At 36.4% G+C, this 18,792-nt stretch overlaps 1 protein-coding gene across 9 annotated transcripts in view; it reads left to right on the forward strand.

Annotated features, from left to right (window-relative positions):
- LOC121861185 (ral GTPase-activating protein subunit beta-like) overlaps positions 1-18,792 on the forward strand; it is a 97,428-nt gene that overhangs the window by 49,416 nt on the left and 29,220 nt on the right. For 7 of the 9 annotated variants that reach the window (XM_042358757.1, XM_042358776.1, XM_042358767.1 and 4 more), the window contains 7 exons: positions 1,801-1,926; positions 2,293-2,346; positions 4,741-4,881; positions 8,178-8,263; positions 10,659-10,799; positions 14,556-14,663; positions 17,707-17,905. In XM_042358757.1, coding sequence (XP_042214691.1) covers positions 1,801-1,926; positions 2,293-2,346; positions 4,741-4,881; positions 8,178-8,263; positions 10,659-10,799; positions 14,556-14,663; positions 17,707-17,905 — 855 coding nt within the window. The remainder of the gene's footprint in view (positions 1-1,800; positions 1,927-2,292; positions 2,347-4,740; positions 4,882-8,177; positions 8,264-10,658; positions 10,800-14,555; positions 14,664-17,706; positions 17,906-18,792) is intronic. The other 2 variants (XM_042358786.1, XM_042358823.1) reach the window with 2 other exon arrangements.

The raw sequence follows: 18,792 nt of genomic DNA on the forward strand, positions 1-18,792 counted from the left end.
ATCAATCACAGCTAGCGGCGGAGGGAATGCGTGGGTGGTAAGGATGCGTGGCCAAATCACAGTCTGATACGTCATATGACGTCAGCGATAACGTAAGAGCGGCCTAATGCGCACCACTCACCGCGCCGCTTCCCGCGTATGGTCAAGAATGGTCCGTGTGGGTAAAAAATGGCGCGGCGGTCTGGAGCTCTCCAGCCGCTCGCCGTGCAAATGACCAAATTTACCGCATGATTAAAGCATTTTGATTCTGGCAAGGCACCGCGTAAATGACCAAATGCGTAAACAAAAACCGCGTAAATCCAGACTATACTGTACAATAAAATTATAAAATACTGTACAATACACTATAGAGTACAGTATTTTCTTATCTCTCAGCCACATTATAGTACGTATTTTAATGATGTGCACTTGGAGCACAGAATCCCCAGTTTTCTCAACTTCCCTCCCAAATTTTTCCCAGTGAGTCAAAGATCGTTAAACTGAAAAATGACAATTGTTAAATGAGAATGGGTGCTAAAAATTTTTAATTGATGAACTGAAAAGCTGCTAAGTGAACGATCGTTAAACTAGGGATGACCTACAGTATATTGTATTTGTTTTTAGCTTTCTAAGCTTATAGTTTAATTCAGCGGCATTTGACCTAAGCTGTTGCATTGCCAGCGATGTTATTACCACAATCAATCAATCAATCAACAACTGTGCAAAGTAGTTCTGAAAGTGACACACAATGCTATACATATATTCACATAATATTAAACTAATATATATATATATATATATATATATATATATATATATATATATATATATATATATATATATATATATATATATATATATATATATATATATATATATATATATATATATATATATATATTGCATATGAATAGCATATTACTGTACCTATGAAACACATAATAGAACTCATATACGTACTGTTTACTAACTTCTAGGATTCTTTAGTGGACAACTTGTATTAAAATACAAAAGAACATATGGAGCCTCGTTTGTATGTCCATGTGTTCAAAAGTTGGACATTCATAACCCAGGGACTCGATGTACAGTATTTAAAAAGACACCATGAGCCAGCTGGTCACTGTAATACCTAATGTCTTTTATACTGATTATAAGATATTTGATATTGGTTCTGTTGGTGCAGTAGTATGTGTACACCAAATAAATCATTTTATGGCTGATACATCAAGTACTGTACAGTATCAGGTGATTATGAGAACCTTCAAAGAACAACTGTAGTATCTAACAGCAATGTATTTAAAGAGTTGTATCCTATGGACTTTACTGTCTTGCAAATCTCTATTTTTACAAACATTTTGAGATTCCACACTTAATTTTTTTGCAGTTTTCATTAACTCACTTTATTTTTATGATTAATGTTGTATTTAAAAGTTCTTAATTAGTGATAGTAAAAAGAATTTTGTTGCCTTTAAAGATTATATAAATTAATAGAAAAAATTACTAAGTAAATTGTCAGTGTTGATTCTATAGCTCTGAGTTACTCTCATAAAATATATAATTGTTCCAAGAAATGTAGTGAAATATATTAATGATAAATGAGCATAAGTTGGAGTCTTCAAGGTAGCTTTTAAATACAACTTTATTTCCCAGTTTGGTTTGTTACTTATCTTGTGTTGTGTGTTTTACTGGTAAATGGTCAAGAGGGAACATTTCAGTAATGGATTAATGTGACACCAAATTTTTATCTTGTGTGTTTGAAGAAGTTCCTCTCTTGATCATTGACCATTTTAGCTTTAGCTTATTCTTTTCCTGGACCTGTAGGTGCCTCAGACACAGTTAGTTCGCATGGTGACTATAACAGTCTGGATGAGAGCTGCGAGGTACTGTCTGATGGGAGCCTTGGCCAGGTTGGCTCCTCAAACTTCAGCAGTGCAGCCACCAGCCATGGTAATAACTTGCATTTTTTTTCCATGCTTCTGTAAAACATTATATAATTTATTTTTAGTGTCAAATATTTTATTTTTTAATAATTTGTATACAAATTATAATGCTTTTTGAATATAAATAGCAGTTTATGTAGTTCATTTAGAATACCTACTTTTCTATCATAAAAAACAATGAGCACCATTTTCCCCCTGTGGATATATATAAATTGTTTTCCTTTTGTCACCTACTTTATGTTCATTAATTTATAATTAATATTGAATTTAAGGATAATAAGAATGGTTATCTTATTCTACAGACGACTTATTTTACATGCCACCTATTGTCATAAGTGATCAGCATGCATTTACTTGAAGAATTTTCTTGCAGCAACCTTGACGAGTGCAACAGATGGTGAAGTGCTGCCAGTTTTAGAGGACTCTGGTAAAGGAAATGATGTGTAATTTACTAACACCATAGAATTAGTAATATGCTTGGAGAATTTTAGAAGTGATTAATCTTATTACGAGTATACTGTACTAGTGCATATGTTGTGTCATAATGATGCTTGTGTACCTTACATCCCTGTGTTATGTATCACAGAGATAAAATACTTGGGGGTGTTATTTCTTAGGTGCAGTATAACTTAGTTATTACAGTACACCAATGCTTACGCTATTAAGCTATATTATTGAATATTTATTAATTTATGGCTTTCAGTCTTTCACTGAGTGATTACTATGAGACATTAATACTTGGGGGTGTTATTTCTTAGGTGCAGTATAACTTAGTTATTACAGTACACCAATGCTTACGCTATTAAGCTATATTATTGAATATTTATTAATTTATGGCTTTCAGTCTTTCACTGAGTGATTACTATGAGACATTAAACATCCTATGGCATTTATGCATATGACATGGGACACATTAATTCAATGGCAGGAAGCATTACTTATTTGCATAACACAGTTTCTGTAAAATAGCTTTTTCACTTAGTTACATTGTAATTCTTATCAAAATTCCAGTGATATTATGAGTACCTATAAAGGTCATTGTGGCATATCAATCTTAGGATCTAAGAGTTTATTATATCCCTGTATGTGCTCAAGATATCTGACAATTATAATCAGTTCTTTTCCTCAATGAGGGAGTATTTTGTTACCTCTTCAGACTCAGGTAAGGCCTTTATGATTACAAGGTTATGCAGATAACTCAGACTATTGTGTGTGCACTCGCACTCTTGTTTTAGTGAAAGTGAAAATGGTTTATTAAGACACGCTCACCACTTTTCTTAAGACATATAACTTGTACTTTTACGTCCGTCCCAAAGCTACTACACTTCCTTTTAGCCAATACACCACCTTGCTTCAGTTTGGAACTGATGGCTACAAAAATAGTCCACCATTGTCACCAAAGGCTCAACAAAGTTGATAATTATAGTCCTTGGAGCGCTTTAACATAATGCCTGTGGATACAGGCGACTGGTATTGAGCATGTATAGCACGGGCGAGAAGGATGAACTTTAAGAGAATGGGAAGCTGGTGGGAATTTCAATCGCTCAAACGTTTGTGCTCCTGATGATCGACGGATTTCAGCCTTAGAATTCTCTTAACTTTGGGAACTTTTTACGTGTAGTTCCACAATTATTTGGCCACTTACCGGTAAGTGCGAAACCACTTATAATGAATACACTTAAAACGGGGACCACCTGTACTCCTCAGCCACTGAGGTTAGACTCAACACATTGAACTCATGAGGCTATCAGTAACACAGTCAGCCGAGCCCACAAATAAAAAAAACCGGAGAAAAACGCAGTTCAAGTTTTTAAACTTTCAAAAAGCCTCATCTTATGTACCATTAAAGATATCTAAGTGATTTTTTTTTGTTATGTTGAGTTAAATAAAATAATCTTGAATTATACCTAGTGAACTTAAAATTTTATTGGTGAAATTACTGCATCAAGCATGGGTCTCCTGAAAGGTGATTTCTCCTCCATCCCCAATTCCTTCTCTTCTCCCTTCTCCTCCAGGAACCTTCTACATACACACCTCAAAGTAAGTGTACTTTACTGCATTTTTTTTTTACTTTGTAAGTACTTTTCTGTGAGCTGGTACCAATTACCCAATATCCCATTGAAACAATGGATTCGGTTAATGGAATGTGTTCGTTAACCGAGGGACCACTGTATATATTATTTAAAGAAAAATATGGATACAGGAGGTAAATATACACAAAAGTTTTTTCTAAATACTCCCTGCTAAAAAATGCAGTTTGTATATATTTTTACATTAAGCACATTTGCCAGTATTCGGACAACCGGCTTTCTCGTACAGGTGGTCCCCCTTTTAGTTTGGATTTATAAGGGTTCACTGTATATCTGAATTGGTGTTGAACTTTGAGAAATTTTAATTTACTAAGGTCAAAGGTTTGAAAGATTCTTCCCCCCCCCCCCTTTTTTATGAAAATTCAAACAACCCAATATGAAAATGTCATATATGATGTTAAATTGTTGATCCTAGGGCTCTAGTGATATCTACTCCTCTTTTCAAAACAACATATGCACATTTATGAATTTTAACCCCATGGAAATAATACTAATTTTTGCCCCTTTACTTTTGAGACGCCGCTTTTAATATTTTATTTCACTAACGCCAGACACTTTTATACAGCAGAGAGGGGGCCCTGTAAACAAGGGATTAAGTTGGCCCTATTGGATGGTGGGAGTGCCAAGAGGAGGGATTTATAACCATAATCTTTTGTCTTTTGGAAAGGGAAAAGTTAAACTATGTGAAAAAATTATTCTCTGATTAACATTTTCACGTCCCGTGTTTCCAGATTCTGCTCACGCCTTGTTTGTGCGAGCCATTTACCTGGTGTGTCATCGGCTCATCTCCTCGTGGAAGAGTGATGTCAATGTTTCACTCGCTGGCTTGGAACTGCTCTCAGGTTTAGCACGTCTTAGCATTGCGGAACAAGGTGTGTATTTTTTATTTATTTTTTATTTTCTGTAATATCTAGAAATAACATTGTATGTGTGGATGTTATATTCAGTACTTTAGACTAGTGGTGTGATTTTTATAGAATTAGCCTACTACGTATTCATAAATATTGTTCATAAAACATATTGGAAAATTTAAGGTGAATTCATAGAATGATGTATTCATGAGTAAGTCAGGTATCCCCTACTTTATGAATGGGTTAGGTTCCTTGAAAACCATTTGTTAAATGAATTTTTATATCTCAAATAAGAGAATATGTTGGAAAAATTGGGTTTGGTTCCCCAATGTAAAAAAAATGCCAATATTATACCCAATAAATTTAAATGGCTTCATAAACAACAACATAAACTTACCTCACTACTGTAATTTAGAATCTAACGCATTAAAATATTAATAAAATATAAATTTGGTATACATTACCTTGAGGGACGTTATTCGCATAAGGGAGAATAACTTTGGTATACTGTACTGTAGTGTGAGAGTTATAAAAATAGAAAATTCTTATATAAATTTTTGTATCTCAAATGTTCGTAAAGTGAGGGATACCTGTACAGTACTACACATTAATGAATGGATGGATGGCAGATACAGTCATACCTCTGTTAGCAGGATTTCCTCTTAGCTGGAACTCTCCAATTGCCGGAATTTAAATTTTCTCAGAAAATCGTTCACAAAGCTGGAATTTTCCGGAAAATAATAATAATAATAATAATAATAATAATGATAACCATTATTGTTATATTATTATTATTGTTATTATTATTATTATTATTATTATTATTATTATTATTATTATTATTATTATTATTATTATTATTATTAATAACAAAATAATAAAAAGAAAATAATAACCATAAATAAATACAAACAAAATAAATAAATAAAGAGTGAGAAATGCTCTACATTATGTATGTTGTGTTGTCAAAGTAAGAGAAACAATTGAGACCCTGCAATTGTGTGTAAATGAGGCAGAAAGTCAGATGAGCAACCTGGGACATGGTCACAATTTTTGTGATGCCATATGGCAGCAGAGTCTGCCATTAGACAACACATTATGCTTCCAATATCTTCCCAGGCGGTAGTACCTCCCTGTTTGGTAGCTGCCTACTACCTACTAGGAGTCAAGGAGTGGCTTCTTCAAGTGCTTATGGCATTATATGAAGGCTCAAAAACCTGTTTGAGTGAATGGTGAGGAAAATGAGGAATTTGAGGTGAAGTAAGGGGTTCATCATGGGTCTGTGTTGAGCCCCTTCTGTTTATCATAGTGCTGAAGGCAAAATCACAGGACTTAAATCCTGTTCTGCCCTATGAGTGGCTGTACGCTAATGACCTAATGCTAATAACAGATAGTATTGAAGAGGCAGTGGAGAAATTTAAGAAATGAAAGGATGAAATAGAGGTTAAGGACCTGAGAGTGAATGTGGAAAAAAAAAATATTGATTAGTGGTGTGGGTGAGGGATCCGTGGTGGAAAGTGGAAAATTGCCATGTGCTGTCTGCTGTAAAGGTGTTGCCAGCAACTCTGAAATGTGCAGCAAATGTGAAAGGTGAGTGCAGAAGAGGTGAAGCAGAGCAGAGGGCAGACTGTAGGATGTTCCTGACTTTGAGTGTCTTATATGCACATGTAACTCTATGGTTTTAGTAAAGCTGGAGAAAATCAACATTATGGACATATCTGGGCTGTTTCAATGAGTTCTGTTACTCGGGTGACATGATCAGTGCTGGAGGTGGTACTGAAGATGGTTATTTTGCAAGAGTCAAAAGTAGCTGGAGGAAGTTTATGGATATGCTGCCTTTATTGAGGGCAAAAGGACCTTCTTTCCGAATAAAAGGAAAAATGTGTTTGGCTGGTGAGAGAATGTGTTGTTTCACGGCAGTTAAAGTGGATGACATAAATAGGTTTTAGAGAGCTGAAATTAAAAAGGTGAGATGGATGTGCAATGTGAACCTGAAAAATAGGAAACCATGGTTAGAGCTAAGAGAGCAGCTGGGTATTGAGAGTATTGGTGGACTTCTGTGTAGAGGCAGGTTAAGACATTTTAGGCATGTGGAGAAAATGGATGAGACCAGCTGGATCAAGAGGTGCAGAAGTTTAAATGTAGAGAGGAGGAGAGCATGAGGCCAACAATGACATGAAGAAAGTTTGTAAGAAATGGCTTTAGATTTAAGAGCCTGACAAGAGAGGCTTCAAAGAGGCTGCAAGAGACCGTACAGCAGGGAGAGCTGCCATCAGGTAATCGTGGCTAACCCATGTCCTACGCCACTGTGTAAAATGGCAATCAAACTTTGATGATAATGATGACGAGTTCAGGGGTTTTACCCCATAGACTCTGTGAGTCAGGCTAATGATTCATATTCGGGCTAGAATTATGGTTGCTAACATTAGATGTATGAGATGTTATGCCAGTATGCTACTTGTGTATGTAACCAGTTACATATTTCTTTGATATTTATTCTTAGTTGGTAGGTGTAAGTTTTTTCAACTCTTTGTTGTGCTAAAGTGACTTTTAATTTATATACCAGTATACAGTGGTCCCTCGATTAACGAACAGTCCAATTAACGAAATTTTGGCAAACGAATTCGCTCCCATAAGGACTTTCAATTCCATTAACGAACAAAACTTCGATTAACGACAGCCTTATGAGAAACACGCTTTGTTGTGCGCAACAGCTGATCGGCTAGTCCGCCAATACAGTAATTGGTTCTATGTTTACATTTGTTTACAGTGGAGTAAATATCAAGAAAGTTGGTCTCTTGAATATTTTTGTATTTTTACATTAAAATTATTGGTCATTCTGAAATTGAGTTCACTTATTGATAATATACGGTGCAAAAATTATTCTGAAACATGAAGAAGGCATTAGAACCAATGCACTCTGTAAAGAATATGGCATGTCATCATCGACTGCCTCTACAATCAGCTGTTTGATATGTAAACAAAGCTGCCGGGATTACGACATATACACCTCAAAGTAAGTTAAAATATAGTATTCTATTGTTTTTTATTTATTATTATACATTATACTGTACAGTACAGTACTGTATTTAGTTTATACTTAATGTTTTGTTAATTCTACTACCGTTATGCTGTACAGTATTTTGTATGTACTGTATTTTTTCTGTGAGATGGAATCAATTACCCAATATCCCATTGAAATAATAGATTCCGTTAATGAAATTTTCGGTGAACGAACAACTCTGTGGAACCAATTGTGTTCGTTAATCGAGGGACCACTGTATACAGTACTGTATGTGTATTTATATACCCACCAGATGGATTAGAGTGCAAACGTGCTGTCAAATGGTTGTGTGACTATATAGCCTATCAGTGCTCAAGACCCCCACGTGCACATTCCAAGGTGAGTACAGTAGTATTAAAGGCATTTAATTTTGTTTTAGCACTGTTAGATCATTGCTTTACTCTGGTAATACTGTATCATATTTGGTCCACAGAAGTACTCTTAAATATTTGTTAGCCTTGGTAGCTATTGCTTAAGTTGTACAGTACAGGTATGTCCCAATTTATGAAAGGGTTTCATTCTTGAAAAACTGAGTAAATCAAAATTATGAAACTCAAAGAACATTTTTCCATCTACAGTAGTAATCTCCCTGTTAGCTAAAGTCCCCAATCTTTGATTCCCGATCCCTGGAATTCTCCATTAGCCAAAATAGCAATTGGGTTGGAAAAATTCCGGGAAAACCCTCCATTCCGAGTCTGTGAACGAGATTCCAGGGATGAAAATCAGACACATTTTCCGAAAGAATTTTGTGAAGGTTCCGAACCTGAGAATAAATTTTCCGGGAGTTCCAAGAGATTGCATCATGCTCCAATGCATCCTCATGTTTCCCATGAAATGATTGCCAAATGCCAATGCAGTATTTTTTATTTAGGGTATTTTATTTCTGATGTATTATTTTTATTTATTGTGTGGCTGCTGCCTGTATGGTGTGACATCACATAGGTAGAGGGAGAGTGCAGCTGGTCACTGTTACAGCTCACTGCCTTAATACAGACCTTCACTTCCCACACATACTCACCTATGCTCTTCATCTTGTTTTACAGCTGTTAAGAAACCTGTTCAATTTGATGAACTATTGTGATAGTGCACACGACCAAGCAGCTACACCCTCATCCCTAACAAGTGAACCAGTGACTACACTGTTGCCTATTCTCTACTGGCCACCACTCAGGCTCTTGTCTTTACCCAGTAAACCATTGGCGATATTTTGGCCTCTAACTCTGATTCTGCAACTGCAAGTTTTCTTTAGACCCCTGACCAACAATCACATCAAATACTTAAAATATTAACTTGATAATATTCTTCTGTTCAGTATATTGTTCCACTCATGATTTCAGTTAGATATACATTATTTTCTTAATTTTCTTTTACTTTTACTCTTTTACATGCACACAATCATTCATATAGAATATGCCAAAAAAAAAATAATAATTATCATAAGGTAAAAAACGTAAAGGTAATAAACAGTTCTTACCTGGTCGGCAGTTAGCCAACAGAGTGGTGGGAGGGGAGTGAGAAGCGGAGTGGGGGATCGCTCAGCTGTTCTCCATCTCCTCACATTTACTGGTACAGTATACAAGCGACACAGTTCATCCAGGCAGTCACCATGCTGACTCAAAAGACATGTGTGGCTGCTGCCTGTATGCTGTGACGTCACATTGGGGGAGGAAGACTGCGGCTGGCCACAGTCACTGCTTCAATTAATACAGACCTTCACTTCCCACATTTGCACACCCATGCTCTTCACATTTTATAATTTTATATTACTGTATAGAGTATACAGTATGCCCCCCAAGTTCGCGGATTTTTACTTCGTGGTTCTTGGTTATTTGCGGATGACACCCTCGATGTACCCAAGAATGTCTGTGGGTAGTTTTAAAGTTGCTGGCATTTTCGCGGCTGGGACAGGGAGCCATTCGTTCTAGTAACAGTAATTTCCTTTACCTGTATTGCAAATATTGTGTCTGTGTTTACAAACACACCACACATATATACAGTACTACAGGTAAAAGAAATAATTGTCCTAAGGGCAAACACATAAAGGGAATATACATTTCTTTGTACACAAGTAAAAATGTTATTCGCAGCCATTTTGAGAACCTAGCCCTGTGAATTTGGGGGGCCCCTGTAGTACCTAAGTTTTTGATATATGTGAGTTCAACATATGCGAATTCACTCATATACGAGAACCTTATTCCTACCAGAAAGTCAATTTATGCAAGCAAGATTTGCCCTTATGTGGTTAAGTACGTCGTCACCAAGTCTCGTGTTTTGTCGGTTCTTGTCGGGTGTTGTGCCGCTTGTACATCGCTTCCCGCCACAAAGCACTCAGTCTCACACTCGCCCGCATTCCGTGTGGACTACCTCTCTATAACTCTGGAGGATTCTTTCATGATTTGGTGTTTTTTGCACCCATTATCCATATTTCTCCAGTCATATGGCTTGCAAGCGTCCTAACTTTAAAGTTAACTTTAATAACAAAGCACGGAGTTGACTTGAGGGTACACTCACAATCTCTCAATCCCAGGACCACTTTGCATCAGTTATTGCGGCTTAATGGGATATCGTTGTAATTCAAAAGTTTCTTTATCCTTTTATTGCACCTTAGAGATACAAGTAAATGTTTAAATGTGTATCTTGTTTATCCTGATATTTATTAGATATACAAGTAAATCATAATAGCTGAGCTGTCATTTTTATATCATGTGATAAATATTTCTTCTACTTTCCACAGGACTTACATTCAACTATTGTTGCGGCTTTCCACTGTGCAAGTGTGTGGTTGGTGGCTCACCCATACCTGCTTCAAGATAAGGAATGTCTGGCAACAGTTCTTGAAGTTGTGGAACTCGGTATCTCAGGTTCAAAGTCACAGGTAAGTTGTTTATTAAGAGATATACTGTAATAAAAAAAAAAGTGGAACATAGGCTGAAACGTAGAGATTTTGAGTGTTAAGAATTTTGTTGAAATGAATATTGTTTTACAAAGAATGGTATGCATTATTATGCCAGGTCCTCACTGTTGTCCCAAGTAGTGGTTTACAACACATGTTGAAGTGGTTATACTTAACAAGAAATTCAGTTTTCTGTATACAGTATCTCTCTTGTGTCCATTCACTCCTTCCTCTCTTTTCCCAATTGATAAACAAGACCAGTCGAGCGATGCTTCATAATTTAGCTTAAAGTTGTCTCATGCCTCCTTATTGCAACTGACTGCAAATTATTGACATGTCAGTCTCTCAGTATAAGTTACAGAAAAAAGGCTAATAAATTATTGGAACTAGGAGGTCAAAACTTGAGCTGATAAATCTTATGAAAACGACTATACAGTATGTGTTGAACCCACCGAGCCACAGTAAGGGACACAAGCTCTTCCCCTCCGGTCCACAGTCATGGTTCTGGCTGGGAGGTCTTTGGTTCTGTACAACTTCCTGAAATTATTTAAATATCAATTAACTTGTACAGTATTTATTATCATGTCTAAATTGCAATAGTGTTTTTGGTGTTACTGTAGAATGGTTTAACCCATCAATTGTGATATTGAAATTTAATTAATATTAATAATTGTAACAACATCATGGGCATTTATTGCTACAGCCAGTACCAGGGATCATCATTATATTTATATGTTGTGTGGGGCAGAGAAAAGCAAACCATATGTGAAACATTTAATAATAAGGGATTGTTTCCAAAACATTTAATGTAATTAGAGGAACCTCCAAGATGTTCAGTAATACCCTTTGAAATCTCAGCAAATCAGCTTACATTGGGGTCATTATAACATACTGTATTGTATAGCATTTATTATGGAGATACAGTCCTGACAACATTACTTGTTCCCTTTGAGTGATACATGATGGCTCAATTTAGTTACTTGTTACACTTAGACAACTGATTAATGTATAAATACATCACAATATTATTTATTAAGTGCTGATAAATACACTACAGTAATATTTACTAAGTGTTGAAGACAGTTGTTGTGGTAAAAACCAACCATCTTGAGCAGTGACTGCGGAGATGCATGATGAGAGAAGGAAACCATTGGCAACACTGCTTGGAGGGAGGCTGGTGATGATGGTCAGCTGGTTGGCTTTATAAACAAGCACTGGAAACTGAATACAATGCAATTATTCATCTGGCATTGGGTGTGGGAATTTTTCAGGAAAATTTATTATTTAATGACAATATTTTATTAACCCGGTTCCAAATGAACGTAAATTGTGTGAGAATTATGGTAAAACTGCATACTGTACTGTTGGGTTAACGGGGTCGAGCCACCCACCACCCTACCTCCCACACAATTCACTTCCCACTCTTAATTTTCTTATTTTAAAGTTTATTTCCTTTATTTCTAAATTGTATTAGAGCAATGAAATTATATTTCCATAACTTTTATGGTTTCTCAAATAATAATGACATGTGTGGAGCCTTCTCACAGCTAACAAGCACACTTGTGTTATGGTGATTCCTAGACTCCATATTCTCCCGTACACAGTACACCCCTACACTCTTATTTTTTCTTATCTTGTGTCTTTATATTACTGTACAGCATGCAGTATTTTCTTTATTCATAAGGCACACTTGTACATTGAAATGAGTTTTCTGCAAATTCTGTGGTTGTGGAACACATAACAATGGCATTAGCACAAAGCCGTGTCAAAGGCGACTGACATATTTTGGTATGATAGAAACTATTACTTGAAGGGCACTTTTATTACTTATTATGGTTAATTTTACATTATTTTATGTGCTTTTAATACTATTTATGTGTTGTATTCAGGTACAGTACCCACAGACTTAGTATAAAACAGTGGAGGATGCAGACAATGTATATCTGTATGTGAAAGAATTGACGTATAATGAAACTTTCTTCCAATATTTGTTAGCGATGTACAGTCCCCCAAAAAAGTATCATTATCTATGGGGCTCGATGTGATTCGAGGCCTTCCGAACAATGTTACTCGACCTGTTTCTGAACGGTTGGTAGTTCTACATACGCGACCTTTGAACATGAATGAGTATACAGTGGTCCCTCGGTTAACAAACGCCTCGGTCGATGAAATTTCGGTTAACGAATTACCTTCCATAAGAATATTCAATTCGGTTAACGAATTCCTTACGAATTCCTCTCAACATGTTTTCGCTTGCTCACCAGCTGGAATATTAGTCCGCCAATACAGTAATCGGTTCTAGGGCTTAAATTCGTTACCATTTGAGTAAACATCAAGAAGGTTGTGCTATTCAATAATTTTCCAAGCCTTATATTAAAATTTTTAGTTATTTTAACAATTATTTAACATAATTGAAGTACAGGGAACTAGTTTTTAGCGCGCTAATCAGCCACTTGACTCACCCAGAATGGCGTCAGTTTGTATCTCTGGTCAGTGTAGGTAACATCTTGCTTGAGACTCTCTTGAACATAAACTATTTTTACGTTTTTGCAGCACAGTTAATGGTCATTCTGAAATTTATTTTACATATTGACAATATATAGTGCAGTGCAGTGTTGATTTAAAGAAAATAATCTTGAATTACACCTAGTGAACTTAAAATTTTATGGGTGAAATGATGGCATGAAGCATGGGGTGATTTCTCTTCCACCCCCACTTCCTTCTCTTCTCCCTTCTCCTCCACCCCCACTTCTAATTCCCATCATCATCAACCAGGAGCCTTCTACATACACACCGCAAAGTAAGTGTGCTTTACTGCATTTATTTTTAGTTTGTATGTAATTTTCGGTGAGCTGGAACCAATTACCCAAAATCCCATTGAAACAATGGTTTCTGTTAACAAAATTTACGGTTAACGAACGACCTTCTGGAACGAATTGTGTTCTTTAACCAAGGGACCACTGTATCGCTCAGTTGAATTACAATAATTTTATTTTCACCTCTTAACAAAATGGATTTCCTTTGCTTTTTGGTCACAGAGCACCATTGTCACTTCATGTTCATTTTGCACTTAGGGTTGAATGGGGTGCCACTGGTAAATCAGGAAAGAACAGCAAAATGTTGTGTCTCTATAAAGTGTGTGCATAATGAATAACAATCGTAGTAGATCTTAGTTTTGTATTTATCAGTTTGGGGAGTCAAAGAAACTTTTTCCAGGACATATTCATTTATCAATTGTGGTAAACTGGAAATTGATCATGTTTTGTTGATCTTTAATAGTTACACCAACACACATGTGAACAAATAAAATTTTTGCCACAATTCTTTTCTTTTTTGTGTATCTGTGATGGTATATACAGTGGGTCCCTGACTTACGAACGCCCGCCGACACGAACGAGGTTAAACTTTATATTTACAGTACAGTATTTTATTTACCTGATGACTTATTTTTTACTCTCATATACTGTATTTTGTCATACATTTTTTTTCTTTTCTCTTAAATTAAGTGATTTTAGATGCATATAAGGACTTAAGCTATGGTATAGTGGGATTTTAAACATTGTTCTGTAAGTACGGTACGTATACACATAACATGTGTTTTGACTTAAGTATATTTCCGACTTAAGAACATCCTCAGGAACGGAACCCGTTCGTAACCCGGGGACTCCCTGTACCGAAAAGACGTAAAGGCTTCCCAATTGAATTTTCTACAAATTATACATACAGTATTGTTTCCAGGTTAAGTCGAGTGATGCCCCTCGCCTGAAACACGAAAAAGAACTCAAACCAGCGAGCATGAGAGTGAGAGATTCTGCTGAAGCCTTACTGTCATGTGTACTGTCTCAGGTAAGTGCCATCATATGTATTGTCTCAGGTAAGTACTATCATGTGTATTGTGTACTGTCTCAGGCAAGCTATAATTATTATTACAGCATTATTATTTTTTATTTTAAAACATTTGAAATCTTTCAATAATATAGTATCTAATGTACAGTACTATATACCTTTTACATATTTTATCAGCAAATGCTTGATATGGTGTACTGTATACAGTATTAGATTAATATGACAAAGGCATTTCGAAGGTAAATATAAATACAGTACAGTATATTGATTTTATAGTGATATTGATATTCAGAGGATTGATAGATTGGCTTATATGATGTAGAGGCTTTATAGATGACTTATTATACAGTAACAGTTTACATGGCAGATCTGTCTGTTATCGTACATAGTGAGCACATGGGTGGTTAATGCTGACATAGAGGACGTGTCAAACACATCTGAATCACTCGGCTTTAATAGAGAAAGTCTCTTGATTGCAGGGAGTGTGAAGGGCACAGCTCCTTGCTTATCTCTCATTCACTCACAATGAGTTGTTTGTTGACTCACACATGTTCTGTGATACTTCCTGTGGGATTAATTGTTTTGAATGAAATTTGATATAAGTACTGCATCATATTTGAATTACATTGATCAACTTTATCCTTGGACTAATTAATGAAAATTCAGGGACTCAGATGGTCAAGTGATGTTCAATCAAAATACAACCAGGTTGGGGGAAAGTGGATCATGGTGCCATATGTCATGGGTAGTGATGGATCACAGCCACAGGATAGCAGTCTTTTTTAATCCTAGCAATTGGAGGTTCCTTATTTTGTCATGGCTGTCCCTTGCCCTGGATCTAGTTATGTGATTATAACTTTCAGATGGGAAGAATTTGGACATCTTCTTGAACTTAAAAGTTTCAGCATTTGGATAAGTTGGTGATCATCGTAAAGAATAAGGGTATTACCAGAAGCTTCCTCAACATAGATATATGTTTGGTTAAAGTTCCACCATCACTCCAGGTCCAGAGATGGCTTAATGTTTTTGTTTTTTTTTGGGGGGGGGGGCAGAATTTATTAGGTCTTTATGGAGTAAATTCAAGAATTTCTCAAGAAAGGAAAACACACACAAAAGAACACCTGATGTAGGGTTGAAAAGTTCCACTATACATGCACTGGCAACATGGTAATGGTAAGTTTTTACTGTCCAGATACACGTGATTCCAGGAGAAAACACATAAAGAAGACATGGAACATTCCTGTCAATCATAATGAGTGATGAAAGTTCTTAGATTCATTGGTTAAAACTAAAAAATATACAAGGTTAGGGGATGAGATGTCATAGACTTGGGAACACTAAGGGACAGGAGGGTGTTGGAGGTGGTATCCCTCCTCACTTGGAGAGAGAGATAGAGTTCTGAGGTGTGGCTACTATATTACTCTTCTTTAGTTTAATGGGGTTTAATTTACCGGCTAATTTAACTTTGTCCAATTCACTTTTCATATCTGGCTTTGACTTTGAGTGAGGGAGGCGAGGCTTGTGTCCATGTCCGAGTTCTTTAACCTATAGGTTTGAGTCATCTAGGGATTTTTAACTACCACAAAAGTAAACTGGATACTCTGTTGGTACTCCAGTTTGACAGTCAGTGTTTAATTACAGGGCACACTGAGTGGTCAATGGTTCCCCAGGTTGGTGGCAGGGTAAATGTTACCCAAAGTAAGTTTTGGGCCTTGGAGGCTCTGCTCTTTCTTGGTTGGGATGTTTTTACTTGATCAACCTGATTATATTCATCATACATGAGACCTTTGAGACAATGGATCATTGTTAAAGTTCAGGATGGTATCTTTTGAGAGTCCATTCTTTAGAGAGGATGACTTAATGTTGGGGAGACCAATGTTTGTTCCTCTCTGTCTTACTCCAGAGCCAGATGTAGATTGGTTTATTATGATTGCTCTAAGTTAAAGTGCAAAAGTGAGCCTAACACTTAAATCTTATTGGTTTACCTCCTAGCTTTCATGTCTAACTGTCGTTATACTAGCCGAGTCAGGATCAGGCAACTCGACATGTCTCCATTCTCCTTTTGGGTTGTTTAGCTGAGCTAGATCCTGATGATGTCATCATGTTGCCGATGTCTATCAAATTATTAGATTGGATCGTATGTGTTCATGCTTGGCCTGTAAAAACTCTTCAGCCTTCTCCCTTATTAGGGTATGTTCATGCTACTGGGTATGGTTTAAATTTTTTACGGGGATTAGCCCACCCGAGCACAGGTCACTGACCCACTTTGGGGCCTGGGGGGCTAAAATGTAATAATAATAATATTAATAATAATAAATAATAGTCATAATAATTCATAATAAATAAAATTTATGATAAAACAAACAAAAATAAAATAATGATAATAATACAGTTACTGTAATAATAATAATAATAATATTAATAATAAAGAACTATAAATACAAAAATGAAAAAAGGATCAAAAGTGAGAAGTGATATATGTATGTTGTGTTGTCAATGGTAAGAGAAACAATTGAGACCCTGCAATTGCATGTAAATGAAGCAGAAAGTCAGATCAGCAACCTGGGACTTGGTCACAATTTTCGTGATGCCATATGGCAGCAGGGTCTACCATTAGACAACACATTATGCTTCCAATATCTTCCCAGGCAGAAGTACCTCCCTGTTTGGTAGCTGCCTACTACCTACCTACTACTACAGTATAAAGATAATCTAATTTCTGAATTTTGTGAAGTTTTAATCCCTAACCACACGAGTTGGGGCTCGGGTCAGGGGATTAAATCCACAATAGTTTCTGGCTTTGCAGAGTTAATCAGTTTTGTTTCTGTTATAAAATGGGTTGTCAGGGTCAATCCACAATTTCTATTTAAATTGACATACAATCCACATATGTTGGGAAAGAAACCAATGTCAACTTATAACTCGAGGTGTGCTCTCAACACATGGTAAGAGATGGGTGTGTTGTGTGAGGGTAACAAGCCAGTAACACCTCACATCATCAAACAGGATTTCATGACTAATCCTCTATTTCATTTCCTCACAGGTTGGTACTTTTCCATCAGTGTGTGGAGCAGAGTCATTGTCATCCTTACTTGATGAGATGACTCTTCTGAGACACTGTAACACGTGGGGTGGTTCAGACCAGCTTACTCGAGACACAGCTGCTCAACACTTCCGATATTTTGTTGCCCAAAATTCAATAATGCTGGCTCTCTTGGAACAACCGCTCGGCAATCACCAAGGTACGACAGTCTTTCTTTTGCTGCATAATTTTACATAAAACAAGATGAATGAACTTGAAGGTACTATTTCCTCCTTTAAGTATAGCACAGTACTGTCTACTCTGATATGAAGATTACAATATTCTACAGCCATGAACTCCTGCTCTTGGTTTTGGAGGCTTATCCCTGGTGGTTTTCGTCTTTAAATAAGTCATTAAAGCAAGATGCAGTGTTGGAAGATGTGTTGAAATAGAGAACAAATAATGATTTCCCCTCCCCCTCTTTTTACATCATGAATGCGACAGTAGTGGACTTTTGGGTAGCCGTAGATCTGTAAACAACTGCTGAATCCCTCCATGTGTCCACTCACCAGCATCAGTCTACCAATTGCTGCCATATTCACTTGAGTCTGTTTGTTTAGACTGATTAAAAATCTTAACAAAACCCTATAAAGTGAGTGGAAAGCATCCAGAAAGTGATATCTGTGTGTCTGGGAAAGAAAAACAATAGGGAAAAGTATTAATCCTCAGGTTAAATTTGGATGTCTTAAGGCATTTTGATGTTGGCAAATAAGCTGTTGACATAATCAGAGTGCTTAGCCTAACCATTGACATTAACTGCTACAGAGAATCTTACAAACAAAGAAGATAGAGGCCCAGCTGTCTGTGGACCAGTATTTTAAATGTCCGTCCTGAGATGAGGTGGAAGACAATCTTGCCACTTCGTCTCAATAACTCCGCCCCTGTTCATGTTTTATTGTTTCATATGATTTCCCAGCTTTTTTTTTATGTAGGAACCCATTATTTAAATTAATAAATTACAATGTCTTAGCACTCAGGAAAAACTATTTTCTCCAAGACTTCTGGTCATTCTGTGGGCTCTAAACAGAGCGAGTGACAGGCTCAATA

This window comes from Homarus americanus, unplaced genomic scaffold (assembly GCF_018991925.1).
Source record: "Homarus americanus isolate GMGI-L3 unplaced genomic scaffold, GMGI_Hamer_2.0 scaffold40248, whole genome shotgun sequence".
Classification (NCBI taxonomy): Eukaryota; Metazoa; Arthropoda; class Malacostraca; order Decapoda; family Nephropidae; genus Homarus; species Homarus americanus.